General features: G+C 45.3%; 1 protein-coding gene across 12 annotated transcripts in view; it reads left to right on the top strand.

Moving 5' to 3' along the window:
* Nucleotides 1–25,710, top strand: part of NCOA1 (nuclear receptor coactivator 1) — a 361,163-nt gene that overhangs the window by 260,661 nt on the left and 74,792 nt on the right. For all 12 annotated transcript variants that reach the window (XM_075126310.1, XM_075126309.1, XM_075126305.1 and 9 more), the window contains 3 exons: nt 8,783–8,877; nt 16,514–16,691; nt 24,548–24,727. In XM_075126310.1, coding sequence (XP_074982411.1) covers nt 8,783–8,877; nt 16,514–16,691; nt 24,548–24,727 — 453 coding nt within the window. The remainder of the gene's footprint in view (nt 1–8,782; nt 8,878–16,513; nt 16,692–24,547; nt 24,728–25,710) is intronic.

Below are 25,710 nucleotides of genomic sequence, written 5' to 3'. Positions count from 1 at the left end.
CAAGATCTGGGTAGAGGCATCCAGGATCAGGTTCTTTGTCTGGATCCACATGCAGGTGAAGGAGACAGGAGCAGTGTTGCCACTGGCGATGCAGCCCTTCCTAATCATAGTGATTATATTACAACTCCCTCTTACAAACTCCTTCTCAACCTCCCTTGTTTGCTAGCTTCCCGTTGGTGCTTAGCCTTTGGCTCTTTAGGCTTCTCTTCTAGATCAGTCCCACCCCCTCATTAATCACGCAGGGGGAGGGTGATCACAAGGCTGATTGAGTCTGATCAGGATGATCATGCTGGGAATTCAGACAAGTACATAAACTCAGCCCTATCCACTGATGTGTCTACCTGGAAGGAAGCAGGCTTCTGACAATGACCTAACTCTACGGGCAAGTGAACCCGCTTCCTTTGCTTATTTTTTCATATGTAATGTTTTTTGAGGCAGACCTCTCAATGCAGAGGGTCTAACCCAGTTCCTAAGACTGACTGCAATGTACTGTCTCTTTTGGTGAACTGAAAAGAAGCCACAGAAAGGGGAAAGTGTTGTGTTCTTCCCCTTCCTCCATTTATAAATGCCTCACACCTTTCTATTTGATCATCCAAAACTGCTGTTTAGTAAAATAACAGCCTCACTGCTCTCAACTCATCTATCAAATTCTGGTTACAGGAGAGGAGCTATGTAATAGAGATCTGATGATATAAGCACAGGATCCTCATAACAAAAGGAGGACTCAAGCACTTACCTTTCCTAAAATCCAGGGGGAAATGCCATAGTTAAGACTGCTGCCCATCCTCACACCAGATATTGCCCTAGTTTGTTGTTCACTCATTCCCCCACCCCATTTGGTTGCACCATGCTGTTGCAGCAGATTGCCATCTCGTTGTCAGCCCTTGAAGAGTGGCACCTAGCCAGGAATGTTTATTTTTATTTCAGTAGGCTCCTGCTCCCTTTCCATTGCTGAATGCTGGAGTTGATACTGTGCCCCTTTTCCACTGCATCAAACGCAGCATAGGTGAGACAGAGCCTCAGTTGTGACGGGATGTGAGAGGAGAACAACCTGGCTGGGAACACTGAAGGTGCCTGGGGTGCTCTGTCTGGTCGTGTGGAAAAGTTCCCCATCCACTGTGGAAAATCTGTTCCCACTGACTTGCTCTGCTCTCTCTTCCTTTGAGCATGTGTGCTGATCTCCTCCCCGCCTGGCATGCATTACAGCATCCAAGCATCCATTCCCTCTTGCAGTGCCTGGCCAGATTCAGGGCTAGCTTTGGCCTCTCTGAGGATCCTGACCCCATTCACTCTGGACACCATCATTAGGGCTCTATGTCTGTCACGGAGGTCACCGAAGTCACAGATTCCGTGGCTTTCTGCGACCTCCATGACTTCTGCAGGAGCCAGTGTGGCTGACCCCAGGGCCACCCAAGCAGCTGGCCCCCAGAACAGCCACTTCAGTCGCTGCTGCAGCGGCCCCGGGGACAGCCACACCAGCCATTGCTCCGACAGTCCCCAGCAGCAACCCCAGGGTGGCTGGAGCAGCAGCGGTCTGCTGGTCCCGGCAGCAATCCCCAGACGGCTGGAGCAGTCAAGTCTGCTGGCCCCAGCTGTGGTCCCTGGCCAACTGACCGGAGAAGCCGTGGTCCCCGGCAGCTGGTGCTGCTGGTCCCAGGTGTTCCCCTCAGCAGCGTTGGCTGATCTTTGTAGTGTAGATGGCACCTAGGATGTCTTTTACTGTAATTACTGATTAACTGAATCCTAAATTACTCAGTATTATTGGTGTGCTGTGGCTACTGCTTTTTATGCTGACCAGTATTGCCTCATAGCTTTCTTGTGCTCCCGGTGTCTGTCTGTATCTACCTCTTGTCTCTTTTTTTAATACTTAGATTGTGGGCTCTTTGCAGCAGGGACCATTTTTGTGTCATGATTGTACAGCGCCTAGCACAGTGGGATCCTTCTTCATGACTGGGGCCCTGTGTGCTACCACAATGTAAATAATCACCAAAAGAGTCAGGTGGAACTCGAGGACAAGCAGCTGTAGGGGAACATTTTGGTGCCCTCCACTGCAAAATGTAGGTGAGGTTTCTGCCTGTCACCAGAACATTTCTCAAAACAGCAGAGCTGTCAGTGATTTTAGTGTAATGCGAACAGGAGAGGGGAATGAGACTAATGGGTTAAGGTGAAAACCAGGGGTTTGTTCTAATGTATTCCTTTCATATCTGCGAGGCTTCTCGAGATGAAAAGCTAAAGAACTGCATTTAATGAAATTTTGCATTTAAGCCCATTAACTTAAGTGCTTGGTTGGGATGCACTGACACTTCGATTGGAAGAATTCTGTGTATGCCACCCTGGAAAAGGTGAGCAGGTGCTTTAATTGATACTTCTACTTTAGCTGAGACACCCAAGAATGCCTGATGACTCCAAACTAGGGAAGGAAAAAGCCTGCACACAGTTGAGATGGCAAAATGGTGCCTCGTTCTGTCAGCTAATCCTTTTGAATAATAGGCTTGGAACTGGCGTATGAAACTATTTTGCTAAAGTGGGAGGATTCCACAACGCAGTTAAAGGATTAGATTTGGAAGCCAGCACATTACCCCTAAGTATATGAATTAGTTAGGAGTGGAAAAAACATCTCTCATGCTGTTCAGTATTAAGAGGTTCTGGCTCTGCCACAGGCTGCTTGAGAGACCTTGGGCAGATCACTTCTCTCTCTGCCTTGGTTCTCCCCTGTAAAATGGAGGAGATGATGCATCCCACACCCCCATGTTTGTTTTCATGGTAAATTCGGCAACCCTTGTAAAACGCTTTGAGATCTTCAGTCAGCAGACGCTATGGAAATGTTTTAAATATTATTGGTATTACAATAGCTCCTTGAGGCACTAACCTGAGACTGGGGCTTTGTTGAGCTAGACATATGCATAGTGAGAGCCCGTGCTCCAGGGAGCTTACAGTCTAGATAGATAAGGCAGCAGCAAAGAGTGGGAGGAATGAAGTTTGATATTCCGCACTTGACACATAAGGAATTGGGACTCAGAAAGATGAAGTGACTTGCTCAAGGTCACACAGGGAGTCTATGGCAAAGCCAGGAATGCTCATTGTTCAGGTCTTCTGGCTTGCAGTCCCACACTGTACACACAAGGCCACCAACAAGGTCTTAAACTTAACATTCCTCTCTAAGGATGAAGTATTTGTTTTCTAATGGTGAAGTCACAAAAGCATTGAGACGGCACATACCGTACGGCTGGTTTTTATAGAATCACAGAAATGCAGGTCTCGTCCATTCCCCCGCACTAAGGCAGGATCAGCTTTTCCAAAGGTGCCCAGTGCCCACCTAAATTTTGTGAAGGAATCCTACCTATGTGCATAAAATGGGCCCTTGAGAGTATGTCTGCCCTGCAATAAAACACCCGTGGCTGGCCCATGTCAGCAGGCTTGGGTTGCAGGGCTATAAAACTGCAGTGTAGACATTTGGGCTCAGGCTTCAGCCTGGACTCTGGGACCCCGGGAGCTCTAAAGCCCAAGCCTGAGTTAGTTGCCATAGGCCATGTAGACATACCGGTAGTGTGTGGATACTTGTTTTGGTGCCCAAGTGTCTCCGTGGGGGTGTGGCTGGTTGTGATGCACTGCCAATGCGCATGTTGCTGTACAGAATATGTAAGAGAGAAGCTCCTTGCCCCCCAAGAAGCTGATAGTCCAAGAAGGCAAACAGATCACCCTTTGGGAGTTTTTTGTGTATAGGTAGTAGCCCTGCTTAGAAAGGTGGATCAAGACTGGAAGGCTGCTGCCCTGAGGAGGAGGGACTGGAAGAATGAGGCGATTGGGTGGGAGCCTGCATTTGAGGAGTACGGTGTGGCGAGGTAGAATGCAAGGCATGCATGTACCGGCATGGTGGCTTTTTTCTGAAAACTAGGCCCAGCATGTGCTAGAGCGTTCGAATGTTAATCTTTTCTCCTTCCATGTTGTTTTGAAATTTGAGATAGTTATTTAAAAGGCTTTGCCTGATCTCTTGGACACTTTCTGTGCTCAGAGAGGGCTTTGTTTCTGGAAGTGGGTCTGCCTTTCACAGGCTATCGGGAGGGGAAGGTGATCTGATTTTTTTTTACTGGGTCACCCACAATGGTCAGTTCCACATGTCATGTCGTTGCATCCGAGCGATGGAAGCTGTTGTCTGGAATGCAGGCAGGAATCAGTGTTGTCTTATCATTGATCCTACATTACTATTATTGATTTATTATTTGTATTCAAGTTGCACCTACAGGTCACAGCCAAGATCTGACACAAGTTGTGCCAGGTGCTGTACAAACCATAGTGACAGTACCTCCCAGATAAACTGCTATTGAAATACAAGACAGACAAAGGGTGGGATGGGCAACAGAGGCATGGAGGTCAGTGGCAGAACTAGGAACAGAACCCAGGTCTCGAGTCCCAGTCCCGTGCTCTATCCACTGGAATATGCTGAGTCTCCTAAGAATGCCATTGATTATGAATGAGTGTTGAGCAACTGGCAATTCCACATCTGTTCCTCCTAAAAAATTGTCTTACAGGTGAGGTTTGAGTTAAGAGAACAAAGCAGGAAAATATTTGCTCAGAGGATCCTATAAAAAATTCTATAATGAGGAGGGTATGGGGAATATGTGTATGTGAAAGGACACATCTGTAAGTTTCTGGAATTGCTCTTCATTCATATCATTAGATCAAAGCACAAGTGAATCACAGTATTAATTTGATGCTTGTGGTAAATGTTGGGTTGAATTAGACACTTCCCCAAAAAACTGTAAATGCAATTTAGCTTTTGCTTACAGACAAGTCATGGAAATAATCCTCTGTTCAGTGCCAGGATAGCGTGGAGATGAATGTCGGAGCAGAGAGCATACAGATGCTTGTGGCCTGTTATGTTGAGAATGTCAGTGTTGCTCAGTGGAGATGTGTTAGACTGTGGAGTAGTCTCCTAAGGAAGTGGGGGAAGTCCTATAGCTTGGGAATTTTACAAGAGATGGAACAAAACTCTAGAAAATATGCTGTAGGGAAGGTTTCTCCATTGGCTCCTAGAGATGGATTGGATGGGCCAAATAGGTTTCTTCTGTCCGTCCATCTGTGCTAGCCAAAAGCTGGGAATGGACAACAGGGATGGGTCATTTGATAAATTGCCCTGTTCTGTTCATTCCCTTGGAAGCATCTGGCACCGGCTGCTGTTGGAAGACAGGATACTGGGCTGGATGGATCATCGGTCTGACCCAATATGGCCATTCTTATGTTCTCATCTATACAGGTACTTTTATGGCCCTGGTTACAACAGCAGTTGAGCATCTCAAATATGTATAGATTGATCTCATCACAAAGGAGTACGTGTCAGAGCCAGGAATTCACCTAGCTATCCCAAGTTCCAGTCCAGTTCCTTACCCCCAAGGCCATTCTTCTAGGTCTATTGTCTGTGATTCTCACTCCAGCATTTTTCAGAACTCAGGCTTGATCCTGCAAGACTGCTGTATTCAGGACTCCCACTGAAGTCAATGGGAGTTCTGCACACAGAAGGTCTGCAGAATCAAGTCTTTGCTGAGGATGCTAATCTTTAGGTTCTGTGGGAAAAGAGGCTTCCCTATCAGTGGAGTGAGCACAGTACACAGAATACAGTGGAATTGGTCTAGGGAGTTTTGCTTTAAAGTAGCCATAGAAAAATACCTGGTTACTATGCATGTCTGTTCCTGAGGGGGCTGATCCTGTTCCTTCCAATGCCAGCACTGCATGGGATTGGGCCCTAGGTTTTTTCTGAGCTATATCTGCTTAGTTGCCTGGCAAAAGCAAGTATTTTTACTCCTTCCTGCACTGCAGAGCCAGCCTAACTGCAGAGAGGCAGGCTGTATCCTATTGTACCTCGCACATCATCCACCAAATTGCCAGCTGAATCATGATCCCAGGATTTTTATCGTTGCTGAAGGTTGGTGATGATGCAGAAAGAACATAGCTTTGTTTTCAGCTGTCAGGCAGAGTTTGCAACTCTGGCACTTGGGGAGAATCTTGCAAATGATGCAAATTTGATAGAAGAGTCACTGAGGAAGGGATTGTGACACCAGAGAGATTCTGTATTTAGAGTCGTTTTCTGATAGCCACAAGGAGTTCTTTTGATTAGTAGCTATTCATAAATTGCAATGAGCAACAGTAAATTGTGCTGGTGAAGGAGGCATGCATGTCTGCAGCTTGCCCTTCCAAATTATTTGTCCCCCTGATGTTCCAAGACTCCCAGTCTCTATTTTGCTTCTTATGCAGCCGTCGATTTCCCCCACCTGTGTTCTACCCTTTTAAAAAATTGTCCTTTATTCTTTCCATTGAAATGTAGCAGTGATGCTCTAAACGAATCCCAGAATCCTTAGTGCAAGTTCCAAAGAAGATGCACAGCAACCAGTGTCTAGTGATTGTGATGCACATGGGAGGATGTGAATTCTCTGACTTCCACCAGGAAGAGCTACAAGAGCAAAGACACTCCCTGCCCCCAAAAGTTTACAATCTAAAATGTCCCTTTCTTCCATTTGCTAAATAGCACCGGAAGAACAAAGTAATGCTATTGCTAAGTAAAGTACAGTTGTCCCTTCTAGGTATTACTGTCTTGGACAAAGCCAGTGTCCCTTTCTTGCTTCTGTTGCATGGAAAATTATTCCACCCTAATCAAAACTTGAGATCTATTTAGGGATTTTACACTAGATCTATTCAAAGTTTTTTATAGCTCACGGAAAGGGGTAAGGGGGTTAGAATAGGTTTTGGATGCCTGTCTGGAGTGTCCCATTGGTAACCAAGTTCTTTATCATGAGACTGTATTACAGCTGTGTGAACAACTGAGGGAACCGGGATTGTAAAGGGTGAGATGTCTGTTCCATAAAGTTCTCATCCCACTCCTTATGGGGATTATAGATGGTGGATTTGGGAAGGACCTCCTAGGATACCTAGTTAGTCCATGTCTGGGATATGTCTCTGTACTAAACTCCTATGTCTTTAATCTGGTCTATTCTTGAATGTTTCTGATAAGTATCCCAACATTCTTTGAGTCCCTAGCAAAGGAATCCAACAGCAGAGCCTTGCTGTTGGAGACGTGTAGCTAATTTGCCATTTGCCTACTTTGAGACTCTTCTGCTTTTCTGAATATTGTTGGTCTCTCTGTACTTTCCATCTATACAGTCCTTTCTAATTGGGCGTGGTCTGTGCATTTGAGGCCTTGTCCCACCATCTGCTTTGACACCAGCTCTGACATCCATTGACACCTAGCCCTCTGGGGAGCATTCAGGCTTTAGGGATCAGACCTGTAGATAAGGTGCAACTAACTAACTTCTTCCCAACTTGGAACCTTACCATTTCTCATCCCTCTCTTTGCCCCTTCACTGGCTTCCCTTGGCCCTCTACCTTACATGAGAGCTCCTTGTGCCTTCTTCAAAGCCATACCCAGTCTAACTCCCACCTGCCTCTCTGTTCTCTTCTCTATTGCACTCAAGCCACATGACTAGCCATCCTCGTAGTTTCGTACTCCTGCTCCTGGTAGTTCCCTAGCCTGGAACATCTCCTCCCTGACTATGGAGCTAGAGCTTATATGGCCTCCATCACTGTAGTGTCTGAGCACCTCACCATCATTTACAGTATTTATCCTCACAACTCCCCTGTGAAATAGGGAGGTGCTATTATCCACATGTGGCACTGCTCACGCAGGGAGTATGAGGCAGTGCCAAGAATTGAACCCAGCGCTCCTGATTCCAGTCCAGTGCCTTAATCACAAAATAATCCTTCTGATCCATCTCCATACTCTCCTCTTTCAAACCCCTCCTCAAAACTCCCTTCATTCCCAAGGCCAGTCAGCTCCTGACTCAGCCACAGGGGTTGTGACGAGAGTGCCAGGGGAGAGTAACCAAATAAACTTGAAACCACCTCACTTTCGTGGCTGACTTACTGTAGTCACTTGCCTTGTCCCATTCCACCCCCCCCCCCATTGTCTGATAACAGACGATAAACTCTTTGGAGTAAGGCTCTTGTCTGATTATTGGCTTGTAAAGCAGCTAGCATCCTTGGAGTCTAGTTCAGTAATGAGGTCTGCCACCCAGATTTTAAACTGAGCCATAATACTCAAAATAAAACTCTCACACACAGCTCTGACTTTTCTCTCTCTCACGCAGGGCTATGTTGAAAACTTTACTCAAACCTAGTGGCCTGCTTTCTAGAGGTGCTGGGTACCGGCAGCTCCCATTCAACTCCGTCCCAGGCGCTTGGCACTTCTGCAAATCAGGCCACCTATACATCATAGCTACGTCTTTGTCTTCTGAGCCTGTGCTGCTTGTGTCAAAGCAGGCTATCTGGTTTCTTCCGGCACAGTCTGTTCTTTGTGAACTCCTGCTGCCGATTGCTCATCGAGATGTTGTCAGATCTTACAGGTCAATTATTTGCTCAAACATTTTAGCCCATACTAAGGCTGAGCTGACTAGTCCTCTTTCAAAAGCTTGATGTTTTTCAGTCCTCTTTAAAATGGTGTGAGTGGTTCCTCAATTTCCTCTGAACCCAGGGAGGAGAGGATGGGGTGATCTAGCTAATACAGACATTTTCCTACAATTGGAAATGGCGTTTTCTTTTCTCACATTGCTTCCCCTTCTATACAGTGAAAGGGGCACAGATCAAAATACGGAAGTCACTTCAGTGCTTTCAGTTTGTTGCTTCACTGGGACAATGGATATTAAACAATAGTCAATGTTTTGTTGCTAATCAGTAGCTTTTCAGTGGTAAAAAGTTGGTTCTTTTCAACTAAAACATGTCCTTTCCCTTACTGCAGAGAAAACAGCTGATGATGACGTCCAGAAGTCTGACATCTCATCCAGCAGCCAAGGAGTGATCGAAAAGGAATCTCTGGGACCTCTTCTCCTGGAAGTAGGTGCTCTATTACAATCAGTAACACCACCAGTCTTTTCGTATTTGAAATCTGAGGTCGTTTTAATTAATTGCTAACTAAGAAAGTAAAATACAGAATAGTAGGAAAACACAGTCCCAATCAGGTTGTTCCAAGGCTAGATTATCCCTCGCTAAAGCTGCGGGTAGCCCACTTTTGTCCCCCTGTTCAGCTTATCCCTTAAGCATGGGAATCCTAGCCCTATCAGCAACGCACTTAAGCACATGCTTAAGTCCCACTGAAATTAAAGCAACTGAAGCATGCGCTTAAGTGCTTTGCATGAATCAGAGCCATAGTGAGCAACGTCTTAATACTGGTATAAAGGTGCCATACTGATGCCTGCCCACCTCTGTGTAGTTATTTCATTCTTTCCACTTAGCCTGAGTAGCATTGTGGGGGAACACAGTATGACTGAGAAGCCATCGTTCAACTGAGCAAGTTGAAAGCAGTCTGCTTTGGGAGAAAACTTCACTTTCAACCACACTGACCTAAGTCACCGGTTAGACAGGTTGTCTTGTTAACTGCCAGGGGTGCTGAAGACTTGCTAGCCCTTTCTGGCATCAGCGTTCTTAGATGTGTGCTAGTAAACTTCCTCCTCCCAGCCAAGGCATGAGAAAACAAGAGTTAAAGGCAGGAAGAATGAATACTGAGTGCAAAGCAGTGAATTGTAGTGGGCCATTAAAATGCAACAGCATTAAATAGTCCCATTTTGAGGGCATCAGGAGCAACCAGATCATTTAGTCTGACCATCTGTATAACACATGCCAATAAACGCCACCCAGCCGCTTCCACGCCAACTCCAACAACCAGAATTAGACTTGAGTATTACAGCCTTCAGGAGGCTAAACTGTTGCGTGCCATGGCAGAGAACAGACGAGACCTGTTGAGTTTAGTGTGTGGATGCCAGTGGTCTGGGATAGTCAGGAGGTCAGTCTATATCAGTGGTTTTCAACCTGTGGTCCACTATGTCTAAAATTTCCAAAGGGGTCTGCACCTCAATTCAAAATTTTTTAGGGGTCCGCAAATGGAATAAGGGTGAAAACCTCTGGCCTAGCTGATCTGGTGGTCTCTTCTGGCCTTAAACACTGACTATGACCAACGGAACCAATGCCTGCGGCCTTTCTGTGACAGGGAAGTAAGTGAGATATACCACAGTGATCCTAGCAAATGACCTACACTTTGTGCTGCAGAGGGGAAGGTGGGGGCTGTGCTAACTAGATCTGTGTAACATGAAATATAGTGAAGTGTGATGGTATGGGACTGACAAAAAGCTCTTTTCTTGGCATGAAGTGGATGCAATTGCCAAAGTGGTTCTTATGTTTTTACTAATTGATAAAGAGACATATTGGCTACTGTAAAGGGCTGACAGTGCTAAATCATTTGCCCATGTCTGCTTACTAGCAGGAGAATCTGGGGCAATAGGAGCACTTTTATAGCAAATGAAGCTACTGAGGAATGATCAAAGGTTCACTACAGACAAAATTAATGCCTAGGTGAGAACGTATTTGAACTGAAAGGAAGGATCTGATTTGTGAAGAGAATTAAAGCCATCTGCCTGAAATATGTGGCCAGAGCTAACTGAGAGTTGTCTGCTCAGCAAAGGAGGTGCTGTCTAAAGGAAGCAAAAAAGCAGAAGTGGCATTAGAGAGAAAACAGCATTGAACAATGGAAACAGTGAGTGAGAAGAGTAAAAAAATATAAAAAAGGGGGGGGGGGGGCAAGATTGTTCTGAGAAAGGTGGCAGTTCCTCAAGAGTAATATAGAGCTTGGGCTACAATAAGAGAGTTGTGCATCCTGCTAGAGTAATGGAGGATTGAACTCTACAACCGGAAGAAGCCAGAGGAGGTGACTTTCCAGGAGAGTGGGCTGCCTAAGAGGCATCAATAAATTTGCAGCATTCCCAAAATTTTGTAGAGCAACCCCTGGAAAGTCACCCCTGGATGTAGCTCTCATAAATTGGAAATCAGGGGTCAATTTAAGACCCTAGTACAGTTTAAGAAGACTTTTATTCCAGAGCTGCTAGGCCTAGCCAATAGCTCTCTATAGGGGTTGAAAAAATTGGGTGCTTATCTGGGATGGGGAGTTAATTAGATCAGCTTGCCCATGGCTGAGAATACGGCGCCATGCTCAGAGTTTAGCATTAATAGGTCATTCCTGCAGGGAATTAAAACAAAGGTGTGTTGTGGCTCTGTTAAGTTCTGCTTTGTGAAGAATTCATTATACACAGTGTGCTAAAAATATCTAACAGTTATGCAGACGGAAGGATAGTTTTGTAACTTGAGATCCCATACAACCAACATGCAAAACACTAATAGATGGGTGAATTGCTCATGGGTAAGTTGAGATCCCATACAACCAACATGCAAAACACTAATAGATGGGTGAAAAGCTGCCTTCTGACACCAGACCTCCAACACCATTAATTTGGTAATTTACATTGACCCTAGCCAATGCACGTTGAGGTCACGGAGGCTACATGCTGTTATTTACATGTATCATCAACATAAGTCAAATCACATATTTATCTCTGGCTTCCAGAGCCAGTATCAGATTGTATTTGTATTCTATCCCTGGGCACCTTTAACGTTCACTTAGGTCTGGCTCCTGCGCAGTGCGTCTGTGGAGTGTTGCAAGGATAAGAGCAAGGTGGTGAGCAGGACCAAGAGAGCAGGGAATCTTTTTGCTGCATTAATCTGAGTCCCAGCTTACTCCTTCCTAGTAGCAGGTTTGAGGCCTAAGAGGGGAAGCATGTAGCTTATCCCTCATTAACCCGAGGATCCTTGCACTTCAACCCAGGTTCTCCCAGACACACCCTGTCCCCTTTCATATCCTACCGTACCTTGTGTTCCTGTGATTAAGAGAGCAGGTATTCAGAGGGCTTGAGAGCTTCAGTGTAGAGCGGGGGTTCTCAAACTGGGGGTTGGGACCCCTCAGGGGGTCACGAGGTTATTACGTGGGGGGGGGGGGTGTCGTGAGCTGTCAACCTCCACCCCAAAGTTTGAGAGCCGCTGGTGTAGAGGATGATGCCTAAAGTGGAACCTTACATGTGCCCCTATCTATCTGCCATTTGCACTTGGGCTGGAGTGCAGCAGTTATGGTGCATCATCTAAGGGCTTGCAGGATCAAGGCTTTAATACTTAAGAAGATGCCTGGATGTGTAGCTCGAATTTCTTTTCAATATATTCAGCACATTGGCATCCCTCACCCCCGTCAGGGGCCAAGCATCACCTGTCTTGCAGCACTAGGGTTTGTAAGTTGGGGTAATGCTCATGCTGTTAGCCGCTCAGAGAGAGGTTTTTCTGGTAAGGTGAGGGTAGGGGCTGTGGCTGCACTAGGGGGTGAGGAGTGCTAGATATTCCTGCCACAAGGCTGTAGCAAAGCAAATTCCTCCCCTCCTGTCCTCAGACTACTCCTTTTAGAGGTGTTAGGCCCTTTCCTGCCTCCAGGCACTGCAGAGAGGAGAGGACAGGAGGAAAGACTCCTTCTCTCCAACCCAGCATAGCTTAGGCCCATGAGATCTATTAATGGGACTTTTTTTTTTTTAGAGTCCTTTACAAACGTTAACTAATGCCTATAGCCCACCCTGTGAGGTAGCTGAATGTTGCAACCTCTGTTTTACACATGGGGAAACAGAGGCACGGGGCATTGTGAGAACATATTAGTTAATTTTTGTGAAGCACTCTGGAAACACTCCCCATCTGTGCTCAGTAGTTATTAGTATTATTAATGGGACTGTTTTGGTGCTCCCAATAAATGATCTCGCTGAGGAATGGCTTCAGATCCTGCTTATATTGAGGCAACTATGAAGAGTTTAGTTTTCTGTCACAACTGACCAGGAGAAGCAGTTTTAGGTTCCAGTAGGTTCCTAAGCAGCATTCAGATTCAGCCGTCTGAAAATGTTCCTGAGGTGACTCCCATCCCCACCTGCTTGTCCTTTGCTGTTTCTTTTAACTCTTGGGATACAAGAGCTTGCTGCTCAGAAGGACCCAAATCCTAGCTATTATGCCCCAAAGTAAAGAGATCTATTTACTGTAACTTGCATGCTTAAGCAAATGTACTGATATTTGATCCTCAGCAAAGGAGCCACAGAATTCGTGACATACTTAATTACCATTAGAGTCCTTTAGCTAATCACAACACAGATCATCTTTGTGGTTATTCCTTCCTTACTGCCGGTTGTGCTTTAGGTAATCTGTGCTCTTGGGTCAGCTCACCAGACACCACCTGTAGACAGCAAGGAGCCTTCTATGCACCTAAAAGAGGATGAAGAACAGCCCAGTAATGGGATCAAAGCAAAATGAAAGGACAGTGCAAACAGAGAAAATTTGTAATTATGTCAGACCACTTGAAGTGATCTATTATCTCTATTATGGTAGTGAGATCAGGGTCCCATTGTGCTAGGAGCTGTACAAACCCAAAATGAGAGAGAGTTCCTGCTTTAAAGAGAAGGACTTGCGTGTCCACTATTAAAGTCATTCAGAGTTGCAGGCACTCAGCTACTGTAGTGATGAGGGCCATGGAAATACTAAAATAGGCTATGCATCAGGATTGGGAACCATGGGGTCATCTGCATGCTATGTTTTGATTTCCATTCTATATTAATGGCCACAATCCCTTTCTGTCATCTCACAAACCTTTTGCTGCATTCCTAGACCTTCTGAGCTGGGTACCAGATCAGTTGCCACTTACCTGGACTTCTTCCATTAAGGAGTTAACTTGCTACTGTGCAGCATGTTCACTAGAAGACCGCACCAGTGTAGGTTTTAAATGTTGATATTCCTGATCTTCTCCACAGAACATAATGCTTGGGCTAGTGACATCTTAATGGGTAGTCTTTGTGTTCTAGGATTGTCTTGGGGCTAAATTGCAAGGACTAGGAGTCAGCAGATCTGGGTTGTAATTTCCCGCTTTGCTATGGATGGACTTCCTGTGCCCCTTTGGGAAAATCTCTCTGTAATTCTGTTTTCCTGTGGGGGATAATACGATTTCCCTGCTTCACAAACTATTAGCTCATTAATGTTTGTTAAAGCACTTTTACAGCCTCAAATAGAAGTGGCTACAGAGACAAATTATTTATTGGTTAGGTTTTCTGCTGTTTGGGACCAGATCCATCCCTCGTCATGGTTCACAAGCTCCACGATCAGCAGTGCTGATACACCAAGTATTTGTAAACCCCACAGTAGCATTTGCTCAGTCTTGCTAAGTTAGAAGTGAGTTCTGTTACCCCACATGAGTTTTAGTTCAGTAGCCTCTTCCTTCTGCAAAGCACCCTGGAGTACTGTGTGCAGAGAGCACTAGTTAGAAACCTTGTCTTGTACTTTCCTGCAGGGCTTGGATCCAAGGCCCCCCTGCTTTCTTAGTTTCCCTCAAAAAAAATTTTAGTGTTTTATTGGCCTCTGATTAGGATGCTCACAAGAGAGGCCTGGGCTCCTCTCCTAATTTCCGGAAATGGATTATTCAGCACCAGTTACATGCTGGTTAGACATCAGTCCGACTGTGTTAATGGAGCCGTGATTGATTTACACCCAAGCTCAAACCATTTGTTAGGTGCTGATTCATTCTGTTTCTTTAGCTGCTCTTATTTCCCATCTGTTTTATTCATGCTATTCTTTACTAAATACTTTAGAATAACCGGATCAGCTTTGTTACTGGGTGTGTGATGGGGGGTGGATGGAGGAAATATCACGATGTACTTGAAAAGGAGGGCAGTTAGGGAGTAAAGTTTAATGCAGGGCTCTTGGACAAACCCATTTGACTCTTCTACAGGAGTCTGTTTCTTCTGTGGGAGCATGAAGTGCAAAATCTGGTTGCTTGGCAACAGGCAACAGCTGTGAAAAAGGAAAATTGTGGTTGATCTGCCAGAGCAAATTTTGACAGAGTTTCTTTAAAAAAAAAAAAAAAAAAAAAAAAAAGTCTTCCTGTTCTTGCATGTTGCTCTATGGCAAACCTGATTTCCAGAAAATGTATTAAATGGAAATCAGAGACTGTGTAGCAACATAACTCACTTCAGGCTTCACAAGACAATAAAATTATACGGCATATGTTTGGTGGAGAAAGGGGTTAGAATGTTGCTGCATATAGGGGAGGGGAGGTGTATGTAAAATATAAAATCCTGGTTTTGTCCAGGGAGGGATAGCTTGGCGGGGGGGGGGGGGGATAGCTCAGTGGTTTGAGCATTGGCCTGCTAAACCCAGGGTTGTGAGTTCAATCCTTGAGGGGGCCATTTAGGGATGGGGCAAAAATTGGGGATTGGTCCTGCTTTGAGCAGGGGGTTGGACTAGATGACCTCCCGAGGTCCCTTCCAAGCCTCATATTCTATGATTCTGTGAATAGAAGTCCCGGATTCTACAGTCTGATCCCTGGACTTATGTGCCGTGTGCAGTGCTATGGCTCCCCACCAGCACCAGGGGGCTGCCCACATGGATTCAGTTGCAGGATCAGGGCTTGTGTTAGGGCGCTAGCTGTTAATTACTAAAGATGGCATTAACTTAGGCTCCAGGTAGGTAAAAATCAAATCCTACTGACATTTAGCACCTCTAAATTATCAATCTGCCTCTCCCAGGGCTTCTTCCAGAAACAGTGGAGTCTCCTACCTTGGGCGTTTCCATGTTGGTAGAAAGAGTTTCCCCCGCATGAACAGTACCAAAGGAGTAAATAAGGACTTGACCCTGGTCCCATTAAACTCAATGGCAAAACTCCCACTGGTTTTAATAGTGCAAGATTGGCCCCCTGTTTGCAGATATTCTGTTTCACTGTGGTTGCAGGGCTTGGGCTGGATTTGCCAGTTGTTTCCCAGGAACATGAAAAATGTGTTAGTCTGCAAGATGCTGAATACCTTTTAGTTCTCAGGCCCTGATTCAGCAAAGCAAGCATGTGCTTGACCTGCATGCTTTACTGAATCAGGGCCTCACTGACAATCTGACTCTTCAAAGAGGATTGTTTGCTACTAGCTATTATGCCCCAAAGTAAAGAGATCTATTTACTGTAGCTGGCAGAGCCATAGTACACGCTTCAGCAAATGTACTGATATTTGATCCTCAGCAAAGGAGCCACAGAGTTTGTGAAATATTTCATTACAAGTCGAGCCCTTTGGCTTCTACACTTAGATCTTCTTTGTGGTTATTCCTTTCTTACCGTCAAGTAGATATAGCTGGTCACGCTTTAGATAATCTGTGCTCTTGGGTCAGCTCACCAGACACCACCCACAGACAGCAAGGAGCCTTCCACACACCTAAAAGAGGATGAACAACAACCCATTATCAGGGGTGGGGGGAAAGCAAAATGAAGGGACAGTGCAAGCAGAGCAAAATGTTAATTATGTCAGACCACTTGAAGTGATCTATTATCTCTATTACGGTAGTGAGATCAGGGTCCCATTGTGCTAGGTGCTGTACAAACCCAAAATGAGAGAGTGTCCCTGCTTTGAAGAGTTTATAGTCTAAATAGACAAGAGCGGGAGGGGGAAACAGTTGCAGAGAAGCAAAGTTACCTGCCCAGGCTTACAGAGCAGGTCAGTGGAATAGAACCCTGGTCTCCTGACTCCCAATCCAGCGCTTTACCTTCTGGAGCATGCTGCTCTTGCACTGACTGCATTTTTATTTCCTCTGGACATTGCAGGCGCTGGATGGCTTTTTCTTCGTTGTGAATCGTGAGGGGAGGATTGTGTTTGTGTCCGAGAATGTGACCAGCTACCTGGGTTATAACCAGGAGGAGCTCATGAATACCAGTGTCTACAGCATCCTGCATGTAGGGGATCATGCGGAGTTTGTCAAGAATTTGCTGCCAAAGTCTCTAGGTAAGAAGCGGATGGGTTTTTCCTTCTTTATTTCAAAGAAAAATGGGATTTGCGCCATGTTTTCCTGATGAAGCAACTAAACAGCTGGTGTCAGATTGTTAATGGCCTGTCCATGTGTTTATAACACAACAGTCACTGTGTTACCTAAAGTGGAGAAGTGTAACCTCTCTGTGCTTTGGAGTCTTGTGTTGTGAGACTAGATGCATTAATATATATATATAGCACTCTGAGATCTTCAGATGCAAGCCATTGTAGAATTGCAAAGTGCTGAAATCATATCAGATGTTTACAATATTTATTTTTTGGCATTTGAAGAACAGTGTGTAAAACGCTGTTGTTCTTACAATTAAGTTAATTCTGTAATGACTGAGATTTTGGTATACCTAACTGCAGACTGGAATTTGGAGAGCTGTACAAACCAGTTAACTACATAAAGAAATAAAGCAGGTGTATATTTCTGTCCCAGCTCTCAGGGTCTGATCCATCAACTTTTGCACAATCAGAGTCTCCCTCCTATAATAGAAATTCATATTAACTTTTTGTAAAGAATGTTCTTCCTGTTGGCTGTCAGAGCCTTTTCTCTCTGCTGTCTGCTACTGATGCAACTTCTGCATAGATCAGAATAGCTCATGGGTTGTGGAACAACAAAACTTTCTGGGGCTTTGTGTGTTAAATAAATTGTCTATCGGGAGTTGAGTGCATGCAGTGCACACTTGAGAACACTAGAGGGCAGTGTGAGAAGGTCATCTGGAGAGCGAATAACTGGAGGACATTTGGGTTTTGAGGGCTAGTGTAAAGAATCCTGTTTAATCCTGTCGACTGCCTGCTCACTTGCCAAAATGCCTGTCGCTTAATCTGTATTTAAGCTCATTTTTAAAATAATATGCTTACTCTATGTGCAATCATGTAACTCCTAGTAAGAACCTCTATTGGCTACTCAGCCAGAAACCTCAACTAACTTTATTAAACACACAGCTTAAAAAGCATTGACTTTAAAGGCATGTTGTTAAAGCAGATATGCTAAAAATGTGCCCTGCCTCTTGAATTCTGGGGCTTTTTGGTAGGTTTCAGGCACGTGGCAACAAACACAAAGAATAAGCTATGTTTTGGTTTGTTGTAGGATCAGTACACAGTTGGTTTTAGTCAAATGAATTGTTGCAGCCCTCAGATCAATGTCTTGTTCAAGGTAGGTCAAGTCTGTGGCCTATCCACCTTGCCCACATTCTGCTGTTTTGATAATATAATGTCTAGTTGGCAGCCGGTATCAAGCGGAGTGCCCCAGGGGTCGGTCCGGGGGCCGGTTTTGTTCAACATCTTCATTAATGATCTGGAGATGGGACGGATTGCACCCTCAGCAAGTTCGCAGATGACATTAAACTGGGGGGAGAGGTAGAGACCCTGTAGGGTAGCAATGACCTAGATAAATTGGAGGATTGGGCCAAAAGAAATCTGGTGAAGTTCAACAAGGACAAGTGCAGAGTCCTGCACTTAGGACGAAAGAATCCCATGCACTGCTACAGGCTGGGGACCAACTGGCTAAGCGGCAGTTTTGCAGAAAAGGACCTGGGGATTACAGTGGATGAGAAGCTGTATATGAGTCAACAGTGTGCTCTTGTTGCCAAGAAGGCTAACGGCATATTGGGCTGCATTAGTAGGAGCATTGCCAGCAGATTGGGGGAAGTGATTATTCCCCTTTATTCGGCACTGGTGAGGCCTCATCTGGAGTATTGTGTCCAGTTTTGGGTGCCCCACTACAGAAAGGATGTGGACAAATTGGAGAGAGTTCAGCAGAGGACAATGGAAATTATTAGGGGGCTGGGGCCCATGACTTATGAGGAGAGGCTGAGGGAACTGGGCTTATTTAATCTGCAGAAGAAAAGAATGAGGGGAGATTTGATAGCAGACTTCAACTACCTGAAGGAGGGTTCCAAAGAGGATGGAGCTCAGCTGTTCTCAGTGGTGACAGATGACCGAACAAAGAGCAATGGTCTCAAGTTGCACTGTGGGAGGTCTAGGTTGGATATTAGGAAACACTATTTCACTAGGAGGGTGGTGAAGCACTGGAATGGGTTACCTAGGGAGGTGGTGGAATCTCCATCCTTGGAGGTTTTTAAGGCCCAGCTTGACAAAGCCCTGGCTGGGATGATTTAGTTGGTGTTGGTCCTGCTTTGAGCAGGGGGTTGGACTAGATGACCTCCTGAGGTCTCTTCCAACCCATATCTTCTATGATTCTATATCAGAATTAGGGCCTATTAGATAAACCCTTATAAATTCACAGACCACTGGCCTGAACAACTGTTGGAGCCAATACTGTCTTTCAGGTCCACACAGTTGTCTGTTCATGCTAAACAGTGTGGAATTCATGTTCTGTAGCAAAAATACCTCAGAGTGCCAAGCAGTGTATTTGAAACAAAGGATGAATTTGAGAGGGTTGGTTGGGCCTCAGGAAGGTCTTTCCCATTTTCTTCTCCCACCCCTTGGTATTTTCCCCAAGGCCCAGGGAGATTGTGTATAGCCTCTTAATAACTCAGCAAGCATCTGCCAGAGGGGGTGCCAGAAGAGGGCTTGTCTTCACTAATGAGTTAACAGGAGTTATAGCTCCATTGTTCCTGTTAGCTCAACTCCCATCAACACACACAAACCTGTCACTCGTGTAGTGGTGGTAATAAGGTGAGTTGGCTGTCAAGTCTTGGGGTATAGGGCAGACCTCGAATGAGCTTCACTCTAGAGCTGCTGACTCAAGTTATCAGCATGTGGAAGCAGGCGTAGAGACTAAGGCATTGTCTGCTAACATAATGACAGGTTTCAGAGGAACAGCCGTGTTAGTCTGTATTCGCAAAAAGAAAAGGAGTACTTGTGGCACCTTAGAGACTAACCAATTTATTTGAGCATGAGCTTTCGTGAGCTACAGCTCACTTCATCAGATGTATACCGTGGAAACTGCAGCAGACTTTACATACACACAGAGAATATGAAACAATACCTCCTCCCACCCCACTGTGTGCCCACATATCTATTCAGGGGACACCATCACAGGGCCTAATAACATCAGCCACACTATCAGAGGCTCGTTCACCTGCACATCCACCAATGTGATATATGCCATCATGTGCCAGCAATGCCCCTCTGCCATGTACATTGGTCAAACTGGACAGTCTCTACGTAAAAGAATAAATGGACACAAATCAGATGTCAAGAGTTATAACATTCATAAACCAGTCGGAGAACACTTCAATCTCTCTGGTCACGCAATCACAGACATGAAGGTCGCTATCTTAAAACAAAAAAACTTCAAATCCAGACTCCAGCGAGAAACTGCTGAATTGGAATTCATTTGCAAATTGGATACTATTAATTTAGGCTTAAATAGAGACTGGGAGTGGCTAAGTCATTATGCAAGGTAGCCTGTTTCCTCTTGTTTTTTCCTACCCCCCCCCCCCCAGATGTTCTGGTTTAACTTGGATTTAAACTTGGAGAGTGGTCAGTTTAGATGAGCTATTACCAGCAGGAGAGTGAGTTTGTGTGTGTATGGGGGTGGGGGGGATGTGAGAAAACCTGGATCTATGCAGGAAATAGCCCGACTTGATTATGTAAAGAGTTGTCACTTTGGATGGGCTAGCACCAGCAGGAGAGTGAATTTGTGTGGGGGGGTGGAGGGTGAGAAAACCTGGATTTGTGCTGGAAATGGCCCACCTGTTGATCACTTTAGATAAGCTATTACCAGCAGGACAGTGGGGTGGGAGGAGGTATTGTTTCATATTCTCTGTGTGTATATAAAGTCTGCTGCAGTTTCCACGGTATACATCTGATGAAGTGAGCTGTAGCTCACGAAAGCTCATGCTCAAATAAATTGGTTAGTCTCTAAGGTGCCACAAGTACTCCTTTTCTTTCTGCTAACATAGTTACACCATGGTAGTTAAAGTGTGTTTTTAAACTAGTTAAAGCAATCCAATCCCCTGTGTGCATGCTTTTAAATGGGTTTAAAACTGCCTTATATTGATTTAGCTTAATTTAGTAAGGAATTAGTTTAAGCTGAGTGACCTATATGCCAAAACAGCTAGACAAGTTTTTCTCATTTGGGATGTGTTTTTTGTTTTGTTTTTTTCGAGTTGGACTTGAGTTAGAAGTTAAATTGCTGGGTCTTAGACTACAGTGAATTTTTACAGCTGAGTTATAACCCATCTAAAATAGTGGTTGATAATAAAACCATTGACACGACTGTAACTATGGAATTCTAAAATGTGTCCCTATGATTAAACCACTTCCAAGAAAAAACCACTGGAAGCTTTTTCATTGCTATGTGATAGACTGCAAGCAGGCCACCATAGGCTCTGCAGCAGGTGCTGTATCGAACTGTAAATAGCACAATTAGCAGTTGCTTTCTGACTGATTCCAGAGGGAGGCCTCAGTGTACCATAAAAGCAATATGAGCATGACTTTCCATCAGCCAGGTGAGTGCTTCAACCAGAAGTAAGGGTGAAAGGTGTCCCTATGCAGAGGGCCAGCTTAAGGCCTATGCACTTCATAAGTCCTCAGAACATCATTTAAGGATAGTGAAAGCACAAGACTGGAAGTCAGGAAATCATCTCAGCTCTGCCACTGAATCACTGTGTGACCTTGGAGCAAAGTCACTACACATCTTTGTGTCAGTTTCCCTGTCTGTAAAAGGGCGGTGGTGGTGGTGGTGGGGTAGTGATACTTACCTCCCAAGGGTGTTGCAAGGATTAATTCATTAACGTTTGCATAGTAACTCGCACGATAGGGTGCTTATCTCAGTTGGTTGATTCTAGATGATATAATACAAATAATAAACAATAACAAGGATGAGATTTCAATCCGCATATTGGTTTCATGTGTTGGTGTGTTTGGTGAGTTCCCCATTCTTTTGTGGTGTTTAGCAATTGCTGTCAGAGCTTGCGGTGGCTGGTCTAGAGTCTTATCTAAAAGGGAATCAAACAAATAACACAGAGAACTCTCTTCCCTTGGATCCAGTACTTACCAGTCATGATTCTGGCATAAGAACGGACATACTGGGTCAGACAAATGGTCCATCCAGCCCGGTATCCTGTCTTCCGACAGTGGCCGGTGCCAGATGCTTCCGAGGCAATGAACAGAACAGGGCAGTTATCTAGTGATCTAGCAGTCAGAAGCTTAGGGACACCCGCAGCATGGAGTTCATCTTTGACCATCTTGGCTAATAGCCCATTGATGGACCTGTCCTTTATGAACTTGGTTAATTATTTTTTGAACCCAGTTGTAGTTTTGGCTTTCACAACATCCCCTGGCAATGAGTTCCATAGATTAACTTTGCAGTCTATGCAGCAGTACTTCCTTTTGTTTGTTTTAATCCTGCTGCCTATTAATTTCATTGGATAACGACTGGTTCTTGTGTTATGTGAAGGGGTAAATACCACTTCCTTATTCACTTTCTTCCCACCAGTCATGATTTTACAGACCTCTGTCATATCCCCTCTTAGTCACCTCTTTTCCAAACTGAACAGTTCTAGCCTTTTTAATTTCTCCTCATATGGAAGCTGTTCCATACCCATAATCATTTTTGTTTTCCTTCTCTGTACTTTTTCTAATGGATCTTTTTTGAAATGGAGCAACAAGAACTGCACACACTATTCAAGGGGTGGGTGTATCATGCATTTATGTATTGGGATTATGATATTTTCTGTTTTATTATCTAGCCCTTTCCTAATGGTTCCTAACGTTCTGTTAGCCTTTTCAGCTGTCACTGCACACTGAACAGATGTTTTCAGAGAATTATCCACAATGACTCTAAGATCTGTTTCTTGAGTGGTAACAGCTAATTTAGACCCTATCATTTTGTATGTAGCGTTGGGAATATGTTTCCAGTGTGCATTACTTTGCATTTATCAATGCTGAATTTCATCTGCTATTTTGTTGCCCAGTCATCCAGTTTTGCGAGATCCCTTTGTAACTCTTTGCAGACTGCTTTGGACTTAACTATCTTGAGTAATTTTGTATTGTCTGCAAACTTTGCCACCTCACTGTATACCCCATTTTCCAGATCATTTATGAATATACTGAACAGCACTGGTCCCAGTACAGATCCTTGGGGGACCTTGCTATTTACTTCTCTCCACTGTGAAAACTGACCATTTATTCCTACCCTGTGTTCCCTATCTTTTAACCAGCTACTTATCCCTGAGAGGACCTTTCCTCTTATCCCATGACTGCTTACTTTGCTTAAGAGCCTTTGGTGAAGGACCTTGCCAAAGGCATTCCAAGTACATAGGTACATAGGGTCAGGTTTTCGAGAGCTCAGAACACATTGTGACACTTGGGGGCAGATTTTGAGAGCTCAGTATGCTGAGTGCATGTTGGGAGCTGAGCTCTCTGGAAAACCTGACCATTTGTTTTGGGCACTGAACTCTTCTAACCGTCTGGCCCCGATCATAGATGACAAATGTTTTTGAAAATCTGGCTTTTGTGCTCAGCAGGTGCTACTTCGCTATAGGTAACTGTGTAGAGTCCTGTTAGCACTGATAAGCCACCGTCTTACTTGGGCTGTCAATAGTTAATTTTCTCATTTAGTGTAAGTTTAGCTTAGCATTACTGATTGTAGCATTTTGTGCCGGGAAGGGCTTGTTGGATTGGTTTTCTGTAGCTTCACTGTGGCTACTCTGGCTCCTTAGCCTGGGGTAAGGGTTTTCCCTTTGCCTTGCAGTCTGGTGGTTTTAGCTGAGGTACCGTTCTTGATCTTTGAAGAAGGTAATTTCATGCTGGAGCAAATTTGGGGGTGGAGAATTTATTCACAATGCAATCAGTGTGACCAGTAATTCTGTGTAATCCCCCTTTTCTCCTTGCACCTCCACGCTCTCTGCATTTATGTAGGGGCAGACCTCAATCTCGTCCTAATGTGAGTGTGTGCATTTTCTGTACTCGCCACCTACACAGTAGTATCACTTTAAAATCAGATGCATCCTCTACTGGGGGAGGCTATATCTTGCCCTTGCAGTGTAGTAGACTCTGATTTCATAGAGCTTGAAGAGCCTAGTTCAACAGCAGTGGTTGTGTTCAGCCAGCAGCTGTTCTGCAGGGAGCCAGACCACTTGCCTTCAGAATCCTCCTTGAAAGGGAGGAGATCATGGCTACGTATAGCCTCTGTGTGGCAGTGAAGTTGATGGAGGTGTGGTCTAGGGAGCTACCAGTGCTGGGGACCTGAATGATCTTCGGAGGGACAGGCCTTTCGGGTGAAATGTCCTGGAACATGCTGACTCATGAGCGATTTATCACCTGCTTCTGTGACTGAGGGGAGGGGAAGAAAGTTCTTCTGGCTGATGCACTGGATGGGGAGTCAAGAGAACTGAGTTCTATTCTTGGCACAGCCACCGACTCACTGTGTAGCTGGGCAAATCAAAGCACCTCTCTATGCCTCAGTTTCCCCCTCTGTTACACAGAAATAACAATACCTGTAGTACCTACCTCACAATGGTGTTGTGGGGTATAATTCATCAACCCTGGAATTCTTTGGACTTGTTAGGCTGTAGACGTGCAAAGTGTTATCACACCACTGTCAAAGGGGTAGTGTGGTCCAGTGGGTAGGGCGGTGCACTGGGACCCAGGAGATCCAGCTTGTAGCCACTGACCTGCTGGGTGACTCTGGGTGAATCCTTTCACCTCTCTGTGGCTCTGTTCCCCCTCCAACCCTTGTCTGTTTCAGCTATAAACTCTTCCAGGCACTCTTACTCTGGCTGCCTAGCAAATGCTGATGATGACATGGAGAGGGTCAGGCAGAGAACTCTGATCCTTAACGCCTGCTGTTTGAAATGTTCACTTGTGATCAAAGTCTGTGATTCTCTCTTTTCCCCTCTCCCTCGCCACAGTAAATGGAGTTCCTTGGCCTCAGGAAGCAACCAGACGCAGCAGCCATACCTTCAGCTGCCGGATGCTGATCCGCCCCCCTGATGAGCTGGGTGCGGAGAACCAGGAGGCTCGCCAGCGCTATGAGGTGATGCAGTGCTTCACCGTGTCCCAGCCCAAATCAATCAAAGAGGAAGGAGAAGGTAGGGTAGAGGATCATTTATTTCAAACCCTGCTTGATTGCTTTGTACTGCGTCTTGGGGAAGGGAAGGAGGCTGGAGTGGGAAGATTTCAGAGGAACAGCCGTGTTAGTCTGTATTCGCAAAAAGAAAAGGAGGACTTGTGGCACCTTAGAGACTAACCAATTTATTTGAGCATGAGCTTTCAGCTGTAGCTCACGAAAGCTCATGCTCAAATAAATTGGTTAGTCTCTAAGGTGCCACAAGTCCTCCTTCTCTTTTTGGAGTGGGAAGAGAGGACGAACTGCCCTCTACTGTCCTTATGCAGGACTTCCTTCCAGGAGATTGTAGTTCATGCTGAGAGCAGCCTCGGAGAGTTTACTTTCAGCCTGCCACGTTTGCTGTTGCATTTGGGATGGGGCTTGCAGTGCAGATGGCACAGGATCAGGTCCAGGGGCAGTCACACAAGGCCTTCTCCCCAGAGGGCCTTCCAAGGGTTTCTCCTCCCCGGCACAGCCTGGGAAGTGCAGGCGGGACAAGGGGAAACACGTTTAGAAGCGTTTGATGTTGGTCATCGGTTCTCCTCCCTCCTCTGTTTTCTATTCCAGCTTAAGCTACATTTGGCGCTTTTAAGTCCTTTCTGACCACGGTGCTGAGCCCCAGGGGTTTGCAGTGCTGCGCTGTTCAGACTCCTGGGGTGAAATGTGTGGGAAGAGCTGGCTGATATGAGGCTCTAAGCCTGTGTCAGTCTTGAAGAGAAGTCACCGGCACAAGATCTACTTGCCCTCCATAACCTGGAGGGGAATGGAAAGTGCTAGTGAAATTTAACTCGCCTGCTGAAAAATGGGCAAATCCAAAATTTTGCAAGGCTGCTTTACGCTGCCACAGGGTGACCTCCCCCTCCCGTCCCATGCAGAGCCAGGGTGAGGCCTGTGCACCATGGTGAGTGGGACTGAAGTGGGGAGCACAGGGCTCATGCCAGCCCTTTGCCCAAGGGTGAATTGCAC

This window comes from Caretta caretta, chromosome 3, assembly GCF_965140235.1.
Source record: "Caretta caretta isolate rCarCar2 chromosome 3, rCarCar1.hap1, whole genome shotgun sequence".
NCBI classification, from domain to species: domain Eukaryota; kingdom Metazoa; phylum Chordata; order Testudines; family Cheloniidae; genus Caretta; species Caretta caretta.
This window is presented reverse-complemented; position numbering and strand designations above follow the sequence as displayed.